Raw genomic sequence first — 24,298 nt, 5'->3', positions numbered from 1 at the left:
TTTGGAAAAAAAAAAAAAAAAAAAAAGAATAGCCTTCTTAGAGCCCCTAGAATTTATTAAGCTCTTTTCTCCTTCTCAGCCTAACCTACATCATTCCCTGTGCCTGGAACACTTTCATCACAACCACACTGCTCTCTATCCCTTCCTCTATAACTCAAGATACAAATGTAATAATTATTTAAAGGCTATCTGTTTAATGTCTGCCTCCCCCACCAGCATGTGAACTCTGAGGGAAGGAACCGTGGCTGTCATACTCACCCCGGCGCCCCCTATGCCTAGCACAGTGCCTGGCATGTGGTAGATTCTTATAATTGGCTAATCCATACTATCAGGATCTGGGCACAACTCTCGTATAATGATTGTTCTTTCCAAGACTTGATTAAATAACAAAGTCTGTGAAGAATATAAATCTGTGAGCAATATTCGTAGCGCTAGATTAAAGAATGAAAATTTCCATAAACTCAAAGTGGGGCAGGGGTGAGAGCAGAGGAAACAAGACTGACCATATACTGCTAACTGCTGAGATGGGTGATAGGTGTGTGGATGCTCATTACACTGTTTTCTTTGCTCTTATTTATACAATGTGATCCCAGTGTTCCCATGACTGATAAACATCTGAGTTTTTCTAAAGAAAGGAAGCTTACCAAATAGTGACCTTTCACTGAGACAAAAGGTTCAAGAAGAATACTTATGCTTCCTATTGACAGTTCTACTTAGTAATCTCCTTCCACACCATCTATACATTAGAACAGTACTGACACTGTGATAACAGCACAGAAATGGAAGCTTCAAGATACAGAGTTAAGTCCAAAAATCTCTTGTCTTTCTGTTTTAGTAGTCTTTCTAGGACACCACATTTATTTTTAGAAAGTTATCTATTGCCTTTTACCTAAGTCCTGCTTGAAAGGACCAGGGAGGAAGAGAGGGAAAGAGGGAGAGGTAAAGAGAGAAAGACAGAGAGAGAGAGAGAGAGAGAGAGAGAAATAAACAATAATTATTCTTCCAGGAAATCCTCTGGAATCAAGAATATCTAATCACCAGAATTCAGGTGTTAAGTGATTACCACTGTACAGTCTTTGAATCTGAGTCTTGTGAGGTATCATCACCTTGACATTTATAAGGAAACTCCATCTCAGAAGAGTGATCTGCCATGGCCACACAACCAATAGGAGATAAGCAAAGAAAGATCAATGCTCCTTTGGAGCATATGTCAATGACCCAATGCTCCTTCTCGGACCAAGAGATTCTCAGTCCATTACTTATACTACTATATTGCAACTGATAAAAACAAAGCAATGCAATCACAACCCAACTGTCTCTATCATATAAGCCTGTTAGAACCATTGCGTTTCTTTTGCATCACCCACCAAACAAAAGAATTTTCAAAATGCTATGACTTACCATAAAATTCACCTTAAGCTAACCACTATTTCCTCTTAAAAACCACTACCAAATAACTGATTTCTCTAAAAAATTACTTAGCTCAAAAGGATTAACCATACTTTATAAACAATGTAAATTTCCAATATTTAGCAGTGAAAACTTGCATTTATTTGAAGGTCTATGGAATTTATTTGATGCCATCTTTTCTTTTTTAGTATACTCAGAAAATCAAAGCTGAAAACTAAGTCATATATTATGTTAAAAATATTTTTTAGAGATTTCCTCAAATCTCTAGCTTATAAGAAAAACCTCCTGACATTTAATAGAAAATAGCCTGCAAATATAGTGACAAGTGCCTCATAAATAATAAAAATGTTACTTTCTTCTCTTTTTTTGTGGTCATTACCTTTGTTTCACAAGGTGGTTAAATACTTTTATATCTAAAATGAAAACCCATAAAAAACACTGAAAGGCACAGTATGTCTTAAATGAGCTTTCTTGGTTTCAAAAGCTTTTCTTATTTCTCTTTCACAGAGATCTGAAAAATTAAAATTAGCATTTGAAAGTATTCAAAAATTGTTTAAATCGTTTAGTTGCTATGCTGGTACAGGTGCAGTTCTGAATGAAAGAAATTTACCATCTGCTTTTTCTCAATTCTGACCAGTTTACAATTACACTAACCAACAGGTGAAATGTCTTTGCCCTAACAAATCTGTAAGACTTTCTTTTGGATGGAAAAATTCTTAAACATAAAATCCACTTCCATAATTAAAAATTTTAAAGGTACTTCCTCTATTTTATCTAATATTAATCTATTTATAAAAAGCTGGTAACAGTATTTCCTTGTTGTACTACATAGGATTAAAATAAAGGAGTCACTCGGTCAGTATTTATTTTGTTCATTCTATGCCTAAGAATATACTAGGTGCTGGGGATACAGAAAATGCATGATACACTCTAACCAAGAGAAATTTATATTCTAGCAGAATACATAAACCATAACTATAACCAGAGAGTGAATTATGAGAGCAAGAATGCATATGAATGGACAAGGAGCCATGAGAGCATGAAAATATAAATAGTTCTGCCTCCACTTGGCTGTAGCTTCACAAAAACAGGATTCATGTTTGTTCTATCACCGCTGGATGATCACTAGCTCCTAGCATAGTGTCAGGCACATATTAGATGTTCAATAAATAGTTTGTTGGCTAAAAAAAAATGAAACAGGGAAGTTTTCACTTAGAGGGTGACAAGACAGATGAGCATTAAAACATTAAGTAAGAATTAAATAGACAAAAAGGGAGGGAAAGGTTATTCTAGGCAGAAGGAACAGAATGAACTACTATACCCACCTTTCACCAATTTACCTTAATGTAGGTAACATTCAACATTTTACCCCAAAATATATTTTCTACAAACAACCTCTAGCCAGCCAAAGATTTTCTAAATGTATATTTCAATTTTAAAAAGTAGAAAATAAACTATCAAGGTCCCCACAGGATACCACATGTAGGATTTTGAGTGTGTAAACTTAATCATTAGCAGTACCAATAAAACCAAACATAATAGCTACAAAAATAATTTATAGCTAAAAGAAGGAACAAAATATATTTTAACCACATACCATTTTAAGTTGGATTTAATGAAACTCAATTTGAAAAGTAATTTAATAAAAGTTAAATTAATAAAAATAACTTTAAAATAGTCATATATCCAAGCAAGAATATAAGCTAAGACAAAAACAGGAAAAAAGGAATTTTATAAAACAATATATTTTTTATATAAAAAATAGCAATGAAGGCAGTTATTAGACTAAGTCTGATACGTTAAGTTATACCAAGTTCTGAATGTGTGACACTGTGAGTCATGCTTTAGATCGATGATAAATACAAGCTGTTGGTTTAATCAACCTTCTATAGGCTGGCAAATGTTTTCTAAAAGGGTTAGAGGGCTTCCCTGGTGGTGCAGTGGTTGAGAGTCTGCCTGCCGATGCAGGGGACACGGGTTCATGCCCCGGTTCGGGAAGATCCCACATGCCCCGGAGCGGCTGGGCCCATGAGCCATGGCCGCTGGGCCTGCGCGTCTGGAGCCTGTGCTCCACAACGGGAGAGACCACAACAGTAAGAAGCCCGCGTATCGCAAAAAATAAATAAATAAATAAATAAAAGGGTTAGAGAGTAAATATTTTAAGCTGTGGGCCACATGGTCTCCTTCACAACTATTTTTTTTTGACCTTTTTTTTTTAGCATCTTTATTGGAGTATAATTGCTTTACATTGTTGTGTTAGCTGCTGCTGTATAACAAAAGTGAATCAGCCATACATATACATATATCCCCATACCCCCTCCCTTTTGCGTCTCTATCCCACCCCTCTAGGTGGTCACAAAGCATGAGCTGATCTCCCTGTGCTAATTGGCTGCTTCCCACTAGCTATTTTACATTTAGTGGTATATGTATGTCCATGCCACTCTCTCACTGTTTGTAGATTTTTTTTTTTTTTTTTGCGGTACGCGGGCCTCTCACTGCTGTGGCCTCTCCCGCTGCGGAGCACAGGCTCCGGACACGCAGGCCCAGCGACCGCTCTGCAGCATGTGGGATCCTCCCGGACCGGGGCACGAACCCACGTCCCCTGCAGCGGCAGGCGGACTCTCAAACACTGCACCACCAGGGAAGCCCATGTTTGTAGATTTTTTGATGATGGCCATTCTGATTGGTGTGAGGTGATACCTTATTGTAGTTTTGATTTGCATTTCTCTAATGATTAGTGATGTTGAGTACCCTTTCATGTGTTTGTTGGCAATCTGTATATCTTCTTTGGAGAAATGTCTATTTAGGTCTTCTGCCCATTTTTGGATTGGGTTGTTTGTTTTTTTGATCACAACTATTTAACTCAGCTGTTGTAGCATGGAAGTAGCCACAGATGTTACATAAATGAATTGTTGTGGCAGGGTTCTAATAAATCTTTATTTACAAAAACAGGTGGCTGGCTCATGACCACACTTTTTGTTTGTTTGTTTGTGTTTTTTTTTTGCAGTACGCGGGCCTCTCACTGCCGTGGCCTCTCCCGCTGTGGAGCACAGGTTCCGGACGTGCAGGCTCAGCGGCCATGGCTCACGGGCCCAGCCGCTCCGCGGCATGTGGGATCTTCCCGGACCGGGGCACAAACCCGTGTCCCCTGCATCGGCAGGCGGGACCACACTTTTTGCCAACCCCTGTTCTCGTGTCTCAAAGTGACTTCTCAATAATTCTTTTTATCAAGACAGCTTTACTTCCTTTCAAACACTTTCACATAAACTGTATTAGTGTTTCGTTAAAGCTTCTAAAAACATTTATAGGAAACCACAGCAGATATTCTCTTATTTTACAGATAAAGAAACTGAAGCTAAAAGGGATTGAGTGACTTGCCCTAAGGAGCTACCAGAAGAGCTGAGTCTAAAAACCACACCTTTGTTATTTCCACAACTCTTACCCATCACCCTCCATAACTAATCCTCTAATGCCCCAACTGAAACAGTTCAATCATTTTTAGAATCCTCTGCTGAATCCCTGGGCTCTCTATAGCTGACTCACCATGCTCACAATAGATTTCAAGAACATCTACTTAAAAGTTCATCTAAATTATTTACTTAAATTCTGAAGACAAATTACTCTCAGATCTCTTCTCTCTTTAGAACATTCCTGTCTTCTTCCATTTCAGCAATCCTCTTATTCACAAGCCTCCTAAAATGTCACTTCATCTACAAATAGCCAGCCAGGAAAAGGAAAAAGTACACCTTCTTAAGGGGTTGTAAACTCTTTTGATCACTTAATAAGAATATGTGTACTCAGTAATATAAATGAAGTGAAAGGCCTGGTGCCTTCCTTTTGCAAACCTTACAACCTAATTGAGAAATATCAGAGGTACAAATATGAAACTAAGGAGCAACTCCATGTAACCTGGGTCAAATCTAAGAAACTTAAAAGAAATGTGAAAATTTAATTTACAGGACACACTGTCATAAAATACGTACCTTTTGTACTAATGAAGTCACAGATAATGCCCTGTATTTTGCATAATGAAAGTTTAATAAATACTAAATAACTACAGACAACTCTGTGAGATGGTTAATGATATAGTCCAAAAGATAAAACTGTATCACATTTTTAAAATTTTTTTTTTTAAGGGGAAAAGAGGGGTCTTCTCTTATTCTAGTTGTTGCTATGAAAGAGCAGCTTATATTGTACCAACTCCTTGTCCAAAAACAACTATTGAAGATGGACAAAATACAGACAGTCCTTGCTTTGCACAGTAGTGCAGGACTGGAAAAATTACCATGTAACATAAAACCATGCAAAGTGATCTTAATAGTTAATGGGAAAATTTATGATTGTTTTGTGATCTTTTAGAAAATTGTCAAAATATTAAAAACTCTGATGGTTATAAATGTACAGGAAAATGAAAAAAGTAAATAAAACTAATATTTATTTAGTACTGTGTTTAACAGTACACTAATTAAAGCATTAGAAACATGGAGAATTAAAGTGCTTTATTTGTAAAAATCTTAAACACAGTTTGAATAGCGCCTGCTTTCTTACAAGCAAGCATCTTTCCTAAACTTTGGCAAATTATCATACTCCCTTTCTAAGTTTGGATCAACTTCAAACATGTTACTTGCACTTTCAACACCATGAGATATCCCTGTTCCTTTAATGTGATATTTTTGCCAGTATCACTCCCTCTGGGATAACTTCATCCTTTTCATCACAACCACTTCCCTCATTTGTGTGGAAGAGTCTGCCTTCACTAACCTCCTGGGGCTACATATCTAAAGTCTCTCAAATGGTGGTAATGTCAACAGCCCCACAGTTAGCTATGTCTTCTATAATTCCACTACCTTCTATTCAAATTTCACTTCCAGCATTATCACTTTTTGTTTCTTTGCTACACTTTCATCTTTCTTGGCTAATTCCCTCTTTCAATTATCCAGTTTTACAAAACGTTATGTGGGCTTATCAATGGACACAAGGGGGCAACACAACTGCATGCTTTGCTGTCTGTGAGTGAATTAAATAACAGCAGCATAATGACGATTCACTGACAGACACTCAAAGAAAGTGACCGGTCACTGATCATGACATGTATCTGTTGTTACATAATGACTGAACCGAAGAGCTCACTCTTACATAATTGTACTTTATGTGATTATTCACAGTTAATACACACAAACGAAATTTGAACCACATTGTTGGGGAACTGGCATTATTTAACTAAAGCATGTTAACTGAAATTCATGCATATTTGACCCATGCAAAGTGAGAACTGCCTGCATACAGAACTGTGTATAGGCACTGGAGGGCAATCAATGCAGGCAAGATTAAGGAACTACGATGGCTAAGAGAAGAAGAATACATCAGTAAATTGCAGATTCCCCTCAGCTTTTTCCTTGAGTGTATTTTCTAAATCCCAGCCAGGAGAGAGAGAATCTGAGCACGAAGCAAGGCTTCCTGTTCTGAGAAAGCAGAGACTAGAGATTGTGCCCTACCCAGGTGGAGGTATTTTGGTACATACACAGGGTATTCAGTTGCAATTCCAGAAGGATTGTGACTAGGACTAAGGGCACTTTTTCCAGAAGCTAAACACAGGAAGTTTATACTGTCTTATATTAGGGGCAAAGCAATCTGTCTACTAGGGAATCCAGGAAGAGAGGGATGCTAGAAGGGTACAATGTAAGAAAGGTATGACCAAAGGTGGCTTCTTTGTGAAATTCTGTGCACAGAGGCTGGAATTTAAACTTGTATCACCAACCCTAAGATGTACCAATTACTCACAGGATTATAGTTACTTCATACTTCATAAAGTGGTATTATGAAATTAAACACTGTTATAGTTACCATTTTGTAAACCCATCCAGAGTTGCTTGTGATCTTTTTTCTGCATTTCATTGATTACTTGACTTTTGTGCTTTAAAGCATCTGCTTCTTTCACACAAGACATAAAATGAGCTTCAATTACATCCTTAGATGGACAGTGCAGAAGGTCCTTTTCTGGAAAACTCTATCAAAGGAAGAAAAAATACACATATAAAGCAGGTACACACATTACAAAGTTAGCTCTTCAAAGAACTGTTATCTCCTGCAATTTTCCAATATTTTAAGCAAACCACCTCTTACCTTTGCAATAAAGAGATTTTAGTATAACTCCAAATACTTTTTTAAATTAACTTAAAAATCTTTAGCTGTCTGGCATATTCTGCACTTTTTCCAAATAATCCTTATGTGATATGGTATGCATTTATACAACATGAAAAAAGATATGAAAGAACAAGAATTTTAAAAATAGCTTTTTGACTGACCATACCTAGTATTGTCAAGAATGTGGATGGAAATGTAAAATGGTACAAACACTGTGGAAAACAGTTTCGTAGTTTCTTCTAAAAAAGCAGACACCTACCATCTGATCCTGTCATTCTACAACTAGGTATTTACTTAAGAGGAATAAAAGCATATGTCTACACAAAGACTTGTACATGAATGTTCACAGCAGCTTTATTTGTAGCAGTAAAAACACAGGAAGCAACCTAAGTGTCAACAGGTAAACAAATATATAAACTGCAGTATAAACTTATCAAAGTGTACACTTTTAACATGCATAGTTTCCTTTAGGTCAATTAGAGCTTAACAAAGGTGTTAAAATGTAAGGTCAAATAGCTAAATTTACATTCTTTACCTTCACTGAATCTTTTAGGCAGTTGAGGCAATGATCATTGGATAAATAAGCAGTAATGTAAATGAGATGACATGTACTTTTCACCGAAAAAAAAGAAAGATATTAACAATAATAGCTAACTGAACGCTTAGTATGTGACAAACATTGTACTAAGACTTTAATATGGATTAAATCATTTAATTTTCCTAACATCTCTTGAGGTAAACACTATTGTTATTGCTATTTTACAGATAAAAAATATATAAATAAAGCTCTGGGAGTGGATGGAATTGTACAGCTTGCTAGTGGTGGAGCTAGAATTAGTCTGACTCAACAGTCCCAGCTCTTAAACCACCATGCAATACCACTTCCTCCCTAAGACCTAAATATGTACTTAATGATTATATTTGAACATTATCTTACCAAAAAAAGACATTGTTCTATAAGTCCTTTAATAAAAATGGAGTCAAATAATAATGGTAGAAAATAGCATTAGTTATAGCCTACTCATGTTATTAATAGACAACATTCAATTATCCAAGTCATGGAAAGCTCCTGAATGATTAGGAAATTTACCATAGATGCCCTCCTACCAAAGGAAAAGGCACTTGACTACCTATGGCTATCTCCTAAAGCATATTTTTTAAACACAAATAATCAGTCACACCTCCTTCTATTTTCATAGAATCCAGTCTCACAGTTTCTGCTGAGTAAACGGTAAGCCACTGTATAACTACCCGCTAGTCCCAGTTGCCTAGAGCAGAAGGAAACAGCTGAGACAATCAAATTGTCTCTCTAGGTACAAATGGATTCCAGTTTCATGGTGCTCTTGGACTAGAAGTCCATAAAGAATTAAGATGGATACTTTCAAACAGGCACACAAAGGCAAAGAATAGGAGAAAATATAAAATGTCTTAAGAATGAAAAGGCAAAAGGAGAGTATGAGGGACAGATAAAACTAAAAGATGAGAGAGGATATGGACAGCAGAGACAGTGTCCCTGCCTTAAGCAACTTTACAATCAGCTGTATTTGCTTTGAATCAGCTAGACTGAAGGGATTTGCCCTGGATTCCTGACCAGGACAAAGAATTAAGTGTACATCATGTCAATTCTATTACAGTCAAATGGATTAGCAATATGATAATGATTAGCATTATGATTTAAGAAAATTTCAATTTTGTTATACTTGATCTATAAAATTAGAAGGGCTTTTTCAGACCAATGCTTTCTTTATTTTTTACTTTTTTAGGCGTGCAGCATGTGGGATCTTTGCTCCCCAACCAACCAGGGATAGAACCTGAACCCCCTGCAGTGGAAGGGCAGAGTCTTAGCCACTGGACCGCCAGGGAAGTCTAGAAGGGCTTTTTCAGTTATGGTACAGTAGTCCCCAACCTTTTCGGCACCAGGGACCTGTTTTTCCTGGGAAGGGATTTGGGCGGGCAGGCGGGGGAGGTTCAGGGGGTAATGAAGCTTCGCTCGCTTGCCTGCCACTCACCTCCTGCTGTGAGGCCTGGTTCCTAACACGCTGGGGACCCCTGTTGTACAGTTCACTACACTGCCAATTATCCACTTTGGTTATGAATGAGTGGCAGAAAATATAAAAGTTCATATTCCAAAGAAAATATTGTCTTCATGTACTTTAATTTATGACCTATTTAAGCTTAAATACCGTTAGAATTTCTTAAAATTGTATACAAGCTGATTATGAAAAAAAGGAGTTAGGATCTCTCAAACCACTGGTTTGAAAAATCAGGAGGAAAAAAATCCCGCCATTTTTTAGTGTTACATCAGCATAGGCTGCTAATTCCTTCAATGGCTCTTGTAACCAGAGAAGGTACTGAGGTTTTCCTTTTCCCAGACTTCCACTGCTTTGCAGGTTTCTAAACTTAACCAATGCCGACACCTATAAGTGACAGCTGACAATTCCAAATGCCTAGTCTTTATAGCAAAAGAGGGGGTCTGTTAAGAATGTGCATGTTTGTACACCTACCCTTTAACAGAGAATGCCCTATCTCCAGATGAACTCTTTAATGAAATGAACTCAGGGGAAGCATGAGAGCAGTAACAGAAAAACGGAGATACCTGCTTAGGCAGCCATAGCAGTTGAATTAATCGTGGCAATGAATGCAGTGTCAGATGTCTCAGCCAAAGCCCCCACAGCTTCTACTCATGAAATGCTCTTCTTTCCATGATTAGCTTGGGCTGGGGTGGGAAATCTTTTTTTTGAAAGCTTCACAATAAAATTACAAGCAGAATCTTGATTTGTTACATTACATTTCTAAATCTCTTCTCATATACATGAGCAGTTGTGTTTAAGTGCATATCTTTTCAGTCCAAATTCTTGCAAATAAAGGCAGCGACTTTAACACCATGTTTACTTGCTTTCATTAATCTTCCAAGTCAGAATCCTAATAAACTAGATCTAATTTCACTTTTTTCCTGAAAGGTTCCATTTACTTATATATTATTACCTGTGTCCTTTAATTAAAATATTAATCCAGGCAGTCTGGAGTATGTCCAGATGCATTAGAGATAACCAAATAACACTAAACGAAACACTAAAACTACTTACAAAGTTAGTGGGAAAAAAAGCTTTTTCAGTCGATTAATAATAATATTACAAGCTCTATTATGACAATAGAGCAAAACAAAAAAACATTTCCCATGTACTGCTGATTCCTCCTTCTCCCCGTCTCCCACATCCAATCAAGTTCTGTTGAATCTACATCCTAAATAGATCTGAATCCATTCACTTTCAACATTCCCAATGCCACTTTCCTAGTACAAATTAACAACTATGTGAAATTTCTCAAAAACCTCGTGACTGGATCCCATGCCCAAAATCTTACCCTCTTTAATTCATTTTTCACATTTGGAGTCATGGTGATCTTTCTAAAATGCAAATCTGGTCTTCTCACTCAGCTGCTCTGTTCTACTTTTAGGATAAAATCAAACTTCTAATGCTTTCAACATTCAAATGATTTCTCTCCCTGCTAACCTCTCCAGCATAATCTCTTACTCGCATTTCACGTACTCCATTCTCTTTCCCTTCTCTCCCACATACAGTCTCTGCTCCAACGATCCTGAATATCTGTCATCTGTTCAGACATTCTTTCAGCCACACTCTCTTTTCTGTTCCTTTACACAAACTATTTCTTCTGCCTGGCACACTCTCCTTGCCTATCTCTCAACCACCTACATGCCTACCCCCCAAAAAAATCCTCCTCAAAATTCAGATTCAGTTTTGATATCACTTCCTTCAGGAAATTTCCCTTACTCCCCAAGTCTAGGTCATGTTCACAAAGTCCTTATACTTAACTCTATAATATCATTTATATTCTTATGTCACCGTACTCTTAAAGCTGGTCTCTGTCGCTACAAGACAGAGACTAAGACTGTTCTCAAGTCTGTGTCATCTCAATAAACTTTTAAAAATAAGTAACTTTATTGAGATATGATTTCACATACAGCCAAATGAAGAAATTTTACACATACAGTTAGATGAATTTTGATACTGCGTAACTGTCAGCCCAAACAAGATACAGAACATTACCATCACCTTCTAAAAAGTTCCTTGGTGCCCTGTGCAATCAGTTCCCCCATTTTGAACCTCAGCTACCACTGATGTGATTTGTATCACCAGAGATTAGTTTTGCCTATAATATAATCACATATCAACAGAATCATACAATGTGCGGTGTTGTGTACTCTAGCATCTTTCACTTAGCATGTTTTTGAGATTCATTTTTGTTACTGCATGTATCCGTAGTTTCTTTTTATTGCATAGTAGCGTACAACTGAATGGACATACCACCATCTGTTAATCCAAAACCCTGTTAGTAGACATTAAGATTATATGCAAATTTTGGCTATTATTAAGAAAGTTGCTATGAACATTAGTGTACAAGTCTTCTGAGAACATGTTTTCATTTTTCTTGAGTATATACCTTGAAATAGTAATGTTGTCATAAAGAAAGTTTATGTCTAACTTTATTTAAAAACTGCCAAACTATTTTCCAAGATGAAAGTACAATTTTACACTCCCTCCAGAAATGTAAGAGAGTTCTGGTTACTACATTCCTCAAACTTAGTACTGTCAGAATTTTTTTTTTTGCCCGCACCATGTGTGGCTTGCAGGATCTTAGTTCCCTGACCAGAGACTGAACCTGCCCCAGGGCAGTGAAAGTGCCAAGTCCTAACCACTGGACCACCAGGGAATCCCTTTTTTAATACACATTTCCCTGATGACTGATGATGGTGAGCACCTTTTCATGTGCTAATTGGTTATTCCCATATGAACATATATGACATACATATATTATATACCTGTTCATATATATACACATATATATGTGTGTGTGCATATATATGTCTGTTTAGATCTTTTGGATGTGTTCCAAAGTGAATGAGGTATTAGGGAACAATTTGAACAATGTAAATTTCATGTTTACTTTTGTAAACATTGTTCACAATAGTAGGTGAAGACAAAAAATGTACCCAGCTAAACCAAACCAAATCAGAACACACAGAACACACATACACCTCAGAAATGGATGCACTACTTCAGTTCATACTATGAGCTACACTCATCCACATCCTATGTTATAATTTTGTCTGATTTCAGATAACCTTCCTCCTATCACTTCACAATAACTAACAAGCTGCAATCCTTTCCAATGCTCATTTCAACAAGCAAATTTCCAGTCTTTTTCAACACAGAGTGCCATATTCATTGTAGTACTTATGTATTCCTTAACCATTAAACATGTGTAAAATTTGTTAAAATGTAAAATTGTGCTTTTATTAGGTTCCTATCTTTTTCATTTGTCATTAATGAAGTTTTGGGGTTTCCTCTGATTTTTAACAACACAGTACTTTTTAGGAATATGTATCCTGCAGTAGAGCAAAACTATGTAGAAGTGGTGAAAGCAGACACTCTTGCCTTTTTCCTGATCTTGGGTGAAACATTCAGTAAGCCACCATTTAGCATGATTTCAGCTGTAGGCTTCTCATATTTAGTCTTTGTCAAATTGAGACAATTCCCTTCTATTCCTAAGCTTGCTAAGAGTTTTGATGAAAAACGGGTACTGAGTTTTGTCAATAGCTTTTTTTGCGTCTATTCATCAAATCATGATTTCTCTTTTTTCTGCTAATATGCTGAAATGAATTAAATCGATTCACTGATAATGAAGTTGAGTCACCCTTGTATTTGTGGGACAATCTCAACATGGTCATGGTGTACTGTCCTTTTTATATGTTGCTACATTCGATTTGCTTGTATTTTCTTGAGTGTCTGCATCTAAGTTCATTAGAAATACTGGTCTGCAATTTTCCTTTAATATCTTTAATAGGTTTTGGTATCAGAGTTATTCTGACCTGTAAAACAAATTGGGAAATATTCCCTCCCCTTCTATTTCTGGAAAAAGCCTACAGATTGACATTACTTATTCCTTAAATGTTTGATAGAATTCACCAATCACGAAACTAGGCAAGGAATTTTACTTTGTGAGGATTTTTCTTTAAATTACAAATCTAACTTCTACATATATTCAGGGGCTATTCATATCTGCTACTTCTTCTTTTCATTGAATTTGTCCATTTGTCAAATTTTCTGGCATAAAGTTGTTCATGATATTTCTTACTATCCTATTAATGTTTATAGGATCTGTAGAAATATCCCATCTTTTTCATTCCTGGTATCAGAAATTATGTTTTCCTACTATAGAAAGATTTTTCTTTTTTTTTTGCGGTACGCGGGCCTCTCACTGCTGTGGCCTCTCCCATTGCGGAGCACAGGCTCCGGATGCGCAGGCTCAGTGGCCATGGCTCACGGGCCCAGCCGCTCCGCGGCATGTGGGATCCTCCCGCATCAGGGCATGAACCCGTGTCCCCTGCATCGGCAGGCGGACTCTCAACCACTGCTCCACCAGGGAAGCCCTGTAGAAAGTTTTTAATTCCCTCTAAGCACTGCTTAGGATGACTCCCACAAACTTCAATATGTTGTGTTTCCATTATCATTCAGTTTGAAATACTTTTAAAATTTCCCTTGTGATTTCTTCTTTGACCCACAGATAATTGAAGATTTAGTGGCCTCATCCTTTAGATAAATGCGGCCACATATTTTACTTACAGACATTATTAACCCTTCCTTAAAATTATATTATTCTTGCCTTAAACTGTCATTTCTCTTTTAAAGAAGTTAAAAGAGGTAATTTTTTCTATTTATCATTTATTTACCATTTCTAGTGTTCTTCATTCCTGCCTGTAGCTTCTTCCAGTGCTTTAAGACATCATTCCATTTTCTTCTGTTCTTCACTATTTGATGAGAAGTCACCCATCATTAACCTACTGTTCTCTTGTGTCATTTTTTTAGTGGCTGCTTTCAAGATTTTCTGTTTATAACTGGTTTTCAGCAGTTTGTGATGTGCTTGGATGTGGTTTTCTATATAGTTACTTGCTTTAGATTTGCTGACCTTCTTTAACACACAGACTGTTTTCTCCCCCAAATTTGGAAAATTATTAATCATTATTTCTTTTTTTAAAAATTGAGAAATAGTTCATATACAATTCACTTAAAATTGACCATTTTAAAGACCAGAACTCAGTAGTTTTTAGTATGCAGTTGCCCTCCATACCTGCAGCTTCTTCATCCATGTATTCAACCAACCACGGATCAAAATGTAGTTGGTTTTACCTGTGGATGCAGAACTTGTGGATACGGAGGGTTGACTGTACTACACCATTTTATATAAGGGACTTCAGCATCCAGCGGATTTTGTTATGGAGAGGGGGGTCATGGAACCAACCCCCCACAACACCCAGGGACAACTCTATTCACAAGCTGTACAACCATTACTGCTATCTAATTACATAATATTTTCAACACTCAAGAAACAAACCTTGTATCTGTAAGCAGTCACTCCCCATTCTGTCCTCCCTCCAGCTCTTGAAAACCACTACTCAACTTTCTGTCTCCATGGATTTGCATATTTTGGACGTTTCATATAATGAATCATATAAAGTGCAGCCTTTTGAGTCTGCCTCCTTTTGCTCAGGCTCAGTATGATGTTTCAAGGTTCATCTGTGCTACAGCATGTAACAGTACTCCGTTCCTTTTTACGGCCAAACTATATTCCATTGTATGGATATACATTTTGTATATCCATTCATCAGTTGATAAGCATCTGGATTGCTTCCACTTCTTGGTTCTTATGACTAAAGCTGCTATGAACAACCATGTACAAGTTGATGGGTAGACATATGTTTTCAATTCCCTTGTGTATATAACTATGAATGGAGTTGGTGGGTCACATGGCATTTGAGGGAATTGCCAGATTTTTCTCCAAAGCAGCTGCAGCATTTTACATTCACAACAGTAACATGTAACATATGAAAAGTACCGATTAGCCCACTCTCTCCAACACCTGTTATTGTCCAACATTTTGATTATAGCTATTTTAGTGGGCATGAAGGGGTAACTCACTGAGGTATTTCTTTGCAGTTCCCTAATGACTAATTATGCTGAGGTTTTGTGGGGTTTTTTTCATTTTTTATTTTTATACAATTTTTAAAGGTTACTTTCCATTTACAATTATTACAAAATACTGGCTATATTCCTCATGTTGCTCAGTACATCCTTGAGCCTATCTAACACCGAAGAGTTTGTACCTCCCACTTCCCCCACCTCTATGTCTCCTCTCCCCCAACAGTGGTAACCACTAGTTTGTTCTCTGTATCTGTGAATCTCCTTCTTTTACGTCATATTCACTAGTTTATCCTATTTTTTAGATTCCACACATAAGTGACATCATACAGTGTTTATCTTTCTCTGACTTATTTCACTTAGCATAATGCCTCCAAGTCTATCCATGTTACTGCAAATGGCAAAATTTCATTCTTTCTTATGGCTGAGTAGTATCCCATTATATGTATGTATGTGTGTGTATATATATATATATATATATATATATGTATATACACCACATCTTCCTTATCCATTCATCTGTTGATGGACACTGAGGTTTTTTCCATGTCTTGGCAACTATAAATAATTATGCTTGGTTTCTTTTCATATGCTTACTGGCCATTTATATATCTTCTTTGGAGAAATGTCTACTCAAATCCTTTTTCCATTTTTAATTGGGTTATTTACCTTTTTATTACTAAATTCTAACAGTTCTTTATATATTCGGGACACCAGACCATATTAAATATATAATTTTGCAAATATTTTCTCCTAATCTGTGGGTTGTCTTTTCGCTTCCTTTGAAGCACAGAAAGTATTTCATTTTGATGAAGTCCAATTTATCTATTTTTTTCTTTGGTTGCTTGTACTTTAGTTGCTGGTACCATGTAGTTGTGTTTACTGTTGCTTTGAAACCAGGAAATGTGAGTCAAATCATATTTCTTAAAATTTTCTTTCTGACCCATGCCCTCCTTCCTTTCCTTCTAGGACTCCAATTACATGACGTTAGACTGCTTGATATTATCCTAGAAGTCATTGGGACTCTGTCCCCACCTCCCTCCAATTTTCTTCTCTCAGTTCTTTACATTGGATAATTTCTATGGATCTGTCAAGTTCACAGAAGCTTTCTTAGGCCATCTCCAATTCACTGTTAAGTCCATCAGTGAACTTTTAATTTCAGATACTGTTCTTTTCAGTTCTGCAATTTTGTTATCTTAAGTCACTGAGTTTTTAATAGTTGCTTTAATTCAGTTTTTGCTAATTCCAAATGTGGGTTATCTCAGGGTCAATGTCTACTGACAGCACTTTTCCCCTTGATATGGTTCAAGTTTCCCTGCTTATTTGCATGTCTAGTAATAGACGATTGTATGCTAAACATTGTGAATATGGTGTAAGGATTCTAGATTATACTGTCTTTCTTGTTGAGTTTGTTCTGCCTGGAGCCTCTCCTTGATCTTAAAAAGGCTTAATTTTAGGCTTTATTAGGGCAGATCTAGAGCAATCCTTACTCTGTAAGAGGAGTTAAACTTTGTAAAGAGCAAGATGGTAAATGTATTATTTGTGGGCCATACAATGTCTATCGCAAGCACTCAACTCTGCTGTTGTAGTCCAAAAGCAGTATGTAAATGAATTAGCATGGCTGGCTGCATCCATCCATTATTTATGGTCACTAGAATTTATATTCCACATCATTTTCACATGTCACAAAATATTATTCTTTTAATTTCTTTTCAGCCACTAACAAATATAAAAAACATCCTTAGATCACAGGACATATAAAAACAGTCAGTGGGCCAGATTTGGCACACAGGCCATAACTTGCCAAACCTTTCCAAAAGCACAGCCTTTCAGGAATCTAAGATTAATATCCAGTATATTAACTAGGTCTTTCTCCACTCTGGATGGGCTGAAATCCAACATCTCCAGGTATTATGATATTTCTCCCACTTTTAACCCCCTAATATGCACTCTCTACTAGGCCTTAAGGAACATCACCTACATGTGTGCAGCCCAACCCTCAGCCAGGCACTCTTGGGGAACTCATACTTCTGTACGTACCTTCTTCTTCAACAACCTGTCTAACAAGTTCCAGCTGCTTCAGCAGCCCAAAACTCCAATCTCTGCACCCTCAGTTCAGTAGAACTTCCTTGCTCTGCTTGAGTTCCACTCCCCATGACATAGTTAGCCAATTACCCTGAAGCACAGAGATGGGCTAAATGTGGGGCTCACCTAGTTTCTTCTCTTTCTCGCTACATCCAGTGCCTGAAAACAGCTCTACTACATATACCTTGTCTGGCTTTATAGCTGCTTATGACTAGAGGAAAAATACAATCCACTTACTGTCAGAGATTAAAGCAGATGTTAACCACAATAAATATTTGATACATAAGTTAATGACTAAACAAACCTTATTTCATAAAGTTTTAAGTATGTGTGACCCTCTGTGATCTCAACCTCTTGGTGTCCACACCTTTCTGTAATCCCTTCCCCTGGAGTGTAGGTAGGACCTGTGATATGCATTAATCAAAAGAATATGGCAAAGGGACTTCCCTGGTGGCACAGTGGTTAAGAATCTGCCTGCCAATAAAGGGGACACGGGTTCAATCCCTGGTCCGGGAAGATCCCACATGCCGTGGAGAAACTAAGCCCATGCGCCACAACTACTGAGCCTGTGCTCTAGAGCCTGTGTGCTGCAGCTACTGAGCCCACATGCTGCTACTACTGAAGCCTGCACGCCTACAGCCCGTGCTCCGTAACAAGAGAAGCCACTGCAATGAGAAGCCCGCGCACCACAACGAAGAGTAGCCCCCGCTCGCCGCAACTAGAGAAAGCCCACATGCAACAACAAAGACCCAAAGCAGCCAAAAATAAATTAAAAATTAAAAAAAATGTGGCAGAGATTATGGGATACTACTCCTGTGATTAAGTCATGTTATATAACTCTGGTCTTGCTAACAGACTAGCTCTAGAGGCTCTTTTTGTTGACTCAATGAAGTAAGCTACCATGCTGGGAAAATCCACATGGCAAGGAACTTCAAGCAGCCTGTAGGTGCTGAGTATGGCCTCTAGCTAACAGTCAACAAGAAGATATATCCCTCAGTCCCACAATCACAAAGAAATGAACTCTGCCAGCAACCTGAGTGAACTTGGAAGCAGATTCTCAAGTCTCGAGGCAAGAATACAGGCCAGTCAATACCTTGACTACAGCCTTGTGAGACACTAAGCTGAGGATCCAGGTAAGCCTCACCCACAGAAACTGTGCAATAATAAATGTGCGCTGTTTTAAGCTGCTACATTTCTGGTGACCTGTCCCACCATGACAGACAGATAATATAATACACTATTGATAAAACACTTCAAGACAGCCACCAATATATAGAGCTGGGAAGTACAGGCAGCAGAAGCATAGGGGAGACCATGATGTGCACTTAAGAACAAGGAAAGCTACCTCAGATCTATGTCATCAACACACAGTGGAAGGAGCAGGGACATGGTAAATTACCTTAGAGAGAGACACAGTGGCTCTTGGCCTAGTAAGAAAACTTGTCCATCAGAAAAAGGGTGTTGTCAGTCCTACAAGTACAGTCAGGACCAGTCGTAGTGCCTTCCCATGCACCGCAGGAAAGATAGAGTGCCTTGATCCAAAAACCTAAGTTTGTCTGGTCACAATCATTCAGCAGTGTTTTACACAGAAACATCTACCTTAATGCTGACCCAATTTTGCCTAGCAAATGTGAGCTCTGACCCCTAATAATCACTGTCAAGATTCAAAATTTAAATGTCTGTTCTTTTCAAAACCTAAATAAATCAGTTTAGCACCATTTTATTAAGAGAAAAAGAAAAACACTGAATTATTGTTGGGTTTTTTTTACTCCATTAATTTTTTTTTAGGATAGATATGCAATAGACCTGAGCATTTTAAAGAGCCCACTCTCTTCATTCGATGTTACTAAATTTCTGAATCACACTAACTTCCCTCTTTAAAAACTGCACGCTGTAAGCAACCTTTTGATTATAATGCAGCTTTGCAAGCAAAATGCCTATAGGAATAATAAAATAGCAAATAAAAAATCAGAGAGAAATAAAGCAAAGGTAGCAAAATACCAATTGGCAAATCCAGGTGAAAGGTATGTGGGTGTTCGACTCTCAATCTTTCTAATACAGGTTTGAATTTTAAAAAATAAAAGCTGAGGAAAGAGAAATAAAATAATTTTCTCAGGAGGCTAATCAGATTTAGGAATCAAAAATGTCCTTGAAGCTAATTAAGAAAACCATGAAGAAGATACCTTTTTCATTCCTGTTTTGGTAAACAGGAAAAGAAAGCAAAGTAAATCTACATGTTTTAAAGTAGTTAACACTTTACAATTGCATAATATTTCTCTCTCAGAATTCAAAAAATAATATAAAAATTCCTACAAAAACAATTTTCTGAATCATCCTTTACAACCTTTTGGTTTTGTACACACCACTAACTTTTTTTAAAAAATAAATTTATTTATTTATGGCTGCGATGCGTCTTTGTTGCTGCGCACGGACTTTTCTCTAGTTGCGGCGAGCAGGGGCTACTCTTCATTCTGGTGCATGGGCTTCCCATTGTGGTGGCTTCTCTTGTTGTGGAGCACAGGCTCTAGGCACACACGCTTCAGTAGTTGTGGCTTGCGGGCTCTAGAGTGCAGGCTCCGTAGTTGTGGCTCACAGGCCCAGCCGCTCCACGGCATGTGGGATCTTCCCGGACCTGAGCTCGAACCCATATCCCCTGCATTGGCAGGTGGATTCTCAACCACTGCGCCACCAGGGAAGTCCAACACTAACTTTTAAACCTACATTGTTTTCTAAACTCTTGTTATTCAACCCATGGTCTGGTGCATCAACAGCACTGCGAACTTGTTAAAAATGCAGAACCTCAGCGCAAACCTATGGAATCAGAATCAAAATCTGCACTTTAACAAGACACACATGTGATTTGTACGTATGTTAAATTTTGTAAAGTACTGCTCTAGACATTAAAATTCATTTACTATAAACATTATGAATCTATTCAAATGACAAGCATCAAAGTCAGTTAAAGATTAGAGAAAATATGTCCTTTCGAAAAATTTTTAACAGGTTTTCTCCCCAAGAATTCAGTGTGAACTATGAACTGACAGAAATGTGTGTGATGGAGGTGGGGGAATCTCTTGGAGACTTCAGTGTTGCACAAAATCTAATTAAAATCAGTATCTTTGAAAGTAACTGTAAAATAAAAATTCTAAGCAGTCTGGTTAAAGCACACACATCATCTGACACACTCAATACAAAATCATAAAAGATAAAATACTGATGCATCAACTGACAGAAAGTTGTTACTCGATAAATTTAACCTGTTGATGAGAAACTATTTTCTAGAAACTTAAAGAAAACTTGCTGCCTCAATCTAAAAGCATTGCTTTTCTACCTGCAAATTTAATGCTTACTCAGTTTCATTATAATCAATCAAAAGCCGTAAGGCACTACAAGGGGATATGGGCCTACATCTGGCCGTATAAGCTATCAATTAAATACCTGAGGATGACCTTTGTGGTAAACCAGGTCTTATAACCCTAAATAAAGGGAACTTAGTATAGGGAGAAAGAAATCTGGGCAATAATTTTCCTCCAACACAGGCCAGGGTCAGAAAGAGTAAGAGCAGCTGACAGAAACACGCTGGTAGTTGGAGCAAATTTAAAACATCCTCTAACATTCTGCTTTCTATTTAATTTCTCTAAAAAACTTTCCATCGGGGAAGACAATGTATGACCTACTAAGGATCCCAAAGAGCAATTCATTTTAAAATATCAAGAATAAACCCAGGGCTTCCCTGGTGGCGCAGTGGTTGAGCGTCCGCCTGCCGATGCAGGGGACACAGGTTCATGCCCCGTTCCAGGAAGATCCCACATGCTGCGGAGCGGCTAGGCCCATGAGCCATGGCCGCTGAGCCTGCGCGTCCGGAGCCTGTGCTCCGCAATGGGAGAGGCCACAGCAGTGAGGGGACCACGTGCCGCAAAAAAAAGAAAAAAAAAAGAATAAACCCATTACCTGTCAACACAAAAACTGTATTTTTGTGAAAAATAACTATATTTTCCAGGATGACAACAACAACAATTTAGGGAGAAGACCGGCACTGCTGTATAGTTTTGCAAATATCTTTATAACGTCTGGCTTAATGGGAAGTAGATGGAGTTATCTTATTTGCTTCCACATTCAATACTATGCAGTTGTTTTGGTTAAAGTATGTAATTATACAGGTTTATAAAAATATGTAGTTGGAAAAAGTAGTATTTTAATAGTTTTTTCAGATTTATGGATATTCTTTTTTGATACTACATCAATTCAATTAGTTTATTATAACATTAATGTGGAATCTGAAAACACATCAATAAACATTTTGACCTCTGTTACATTAAAATTCCTGATGCCAGCCATGCACTTTGAACAGATCTTTCACATATGCATAATTTCTCAACATAATGCATTGATCATTTGGAAAGTATCTGTTTACTGAGTTAAGGTAGGCCTTCTCCAAACGTTTTCATGTTTCACTATATAAAATTTCTTAAAAATCAATTTGTTAAAATGACCACCAATCTCATCAGAAAATTCTTTGAGAATAATAAAGCTGTCAAGCTCATGGTGACAGATACATGTTTTCTAAAATTCTAATTTTCACTTAAAGTGCAAATCTTATTATTGGAAACAAATACTGTCAGTTGTTTTCTCTGCAATGAGAGGTCACTTTGTTTGTTTTAAAGAAACTAACAAATACCCAAGTGTGAATAAACCACAGTTTGTCAGTCACTCTTTCAAATAAAAAATGCTGTTCCGTGAGAAAAGTGGCTCATGTAGCTCTCAAAGTAAACAAGGGCACAATGCTTTTCCTTAAGACAACATCGTATTTGGCACACAGCAGAAGTGCTTTATGTGTATTCCCATTTCACCACATGAGATTAAAAAGACATGTACTTAAGAGTCAAGATTAATAATAATTAATAATTTGTACCACTTCACCCAGGACAGGCCTAGTGTGTGGTGGTGAAGAATACAACGACCACTAGCACATTTTGGTACAGGGCCTTGCTCTGTGCTAAGGTGCCAAAAGTTTTGCTCACCATCGCTTTTGCAGATCAGTACAAATTTAAACACAGTGGAAAGGGCAAATAGCATCTTAATATTATTATGGAAATAGGAATCCCCATGGATCTGGGTCCATCAAGCACTCTGAGAACCATAACACTATACCAATCATAAGAATTCTAAGCCTTTCCTATCATTATTACAATCCATCAACTAATTCAACCAATAATTACAGACGGCCTAACAGGCAATGCCAACTAGGTACCATAAAATTTGTTTGAGTATCTTTTGTATCATTCACTCGTATATCCCAGGCTCCTAGAACAGTGCGTGGCTGGCACACAGCAGGCTCTCAGTATTTGTTGAATGACTAAATAAGTGGGTAACTATGATATATTTTAACCTAGATTTCAAAGTCTTTTAGATGCATTCTACACACACACACACACACACACACACACACACACACACACACACACAATCAATTACTGGAAATGCTTTTCAACGTAATGGGAAAGACCTGTTAGACAATATGGAACCTCTACACTTATTATACTTGGAGTAGTTTTACCTTCCTACCATTCTACATTTAAATTATTATACATACAGGCAGTCCTTGTTCTTCATGGTAACTGAAACTCATGCATATTAGAACCATGTCCTCACTCTATGGTTCCGTGGTAACTAACATCTGTGGTAGCATGGTGCTGTGCAAAGTATATCAGTGCAAATAACAGTGAAATAAATGCAAACGCCCCACAAATCCACTTTCAGTAAAACGGAAAGGAAAGTAACTTAGGAAGACTGGGTGAGCCTTTGGGCAATGACTTTGAATAAGTGACCCTAATGGGAAAGCAAATCAGACACCTAAATGACTTCTCAAACTCTTAGCATGTCTCCCTCCCACTATATGTCACCATTTGAGAATCACTGCCTAGTGATCAATTAATAGAGGGGGTTCAATCCTTCAGCGGTACTTGCTTGTGGGGTGGAGGATGGAGAATCAGGGTGTTTAGTGAGAAAGAGTGATGAGATTTTTATAAAATAATGAGACAAAATTAGGTTACAAAAAATCTAGCCTGGACTCTTAAAAACTACAGGAATTAATATTTCTCAAAACAGACTTGAATCAAGTCTTTGTATTTCTGTCTCCTAACGCTTCTTTTCATTCCATCAAAAGAGCCTTAGAGTTACTCAGTGTTAGGTTGCCTCCTTCCCCATTCCCAAGCCCACATGCACTCAGGATTTTGTTCTTCCTATTTGAGGGTTTTTTTTAATGAATATAAATATTCCAAAATATTATAAATTTTAAACATAGTGCATCCAGCTCCAACAAAGAATAGGCACTTATACGTTAAATGTTTAAATGGTTCTGTCAAGAGTTAAGAAGAAAATGAAAGGCATTTTATAAACACTAATGGCAGCTTAGCAAATAAAAAGTATCATGGGAAAAGCAATAAACAACTTAAAAAAAAATTCTACTCTAAGTCTACTTACTAAGTAGTACCACAAGTGGGACAAATGGGAAATGTTATTTAAACTATACCTTAAAATGTACTGTGATGTTCCAAGGAAGAGCTGAACTTGATGCAAGAAGATCAAAGAGCAAACCAATTGGATAATGCCTAAAAATGAAAGAGTATATTTTAAGATAAAATAAATATTTAAAGTTAAAC

General features: G+C 37.3%; 1 protein-coding gene across 6 annotated transcripts in view; it reads right to left on the bottom strand.

Annotated features, from left to right (window-relative positions):
* ATG5 (autophagy related 5) overlaps positions 1-24,298 on the bottom strand; it is a 119,614-nt gene that overhangs the window by 72,069 nt on the left and 23,247 nt on the right. For all 6 annotated transcript variants that reach the window (XM_033418748.2, XM_049695318.1, XM_012539521.3 and 3 more), the window contains 2 exons: positions 24,169-24,247; positions 7,255-7,417 (listed from right to left, as the gene is read on the bottom strand). In XM_033418748.2, coding sequence (XP_033274639.1) covers positions 7,255-7,417; positions 24,169-24,247 — 242 coding nt within the window. The remainder of the gene's footprint in view (positions 1-7,254; positions 7,418-24,168; positions 24,248-24,298) is intronic.

Source organism: Orcinus orca, chromosome 12 (genome assembly GCF_937001465.1).
Source record: "Orcinus orca chromosome 12, mOrcOrc1.1, whole genome shotgun sequence".
Lineage (NCBI taxonomy): Eukaryota > Metazoa > Chordata > Mammalia > Artiodactyla > Delphinidae > Orcinus > Orcinus orca.
The sequence above is the reverse complement of the archived record's forward strand: the minus strand, read 5'-3'. Positions and strand labels throughout refer to the sequence as shown.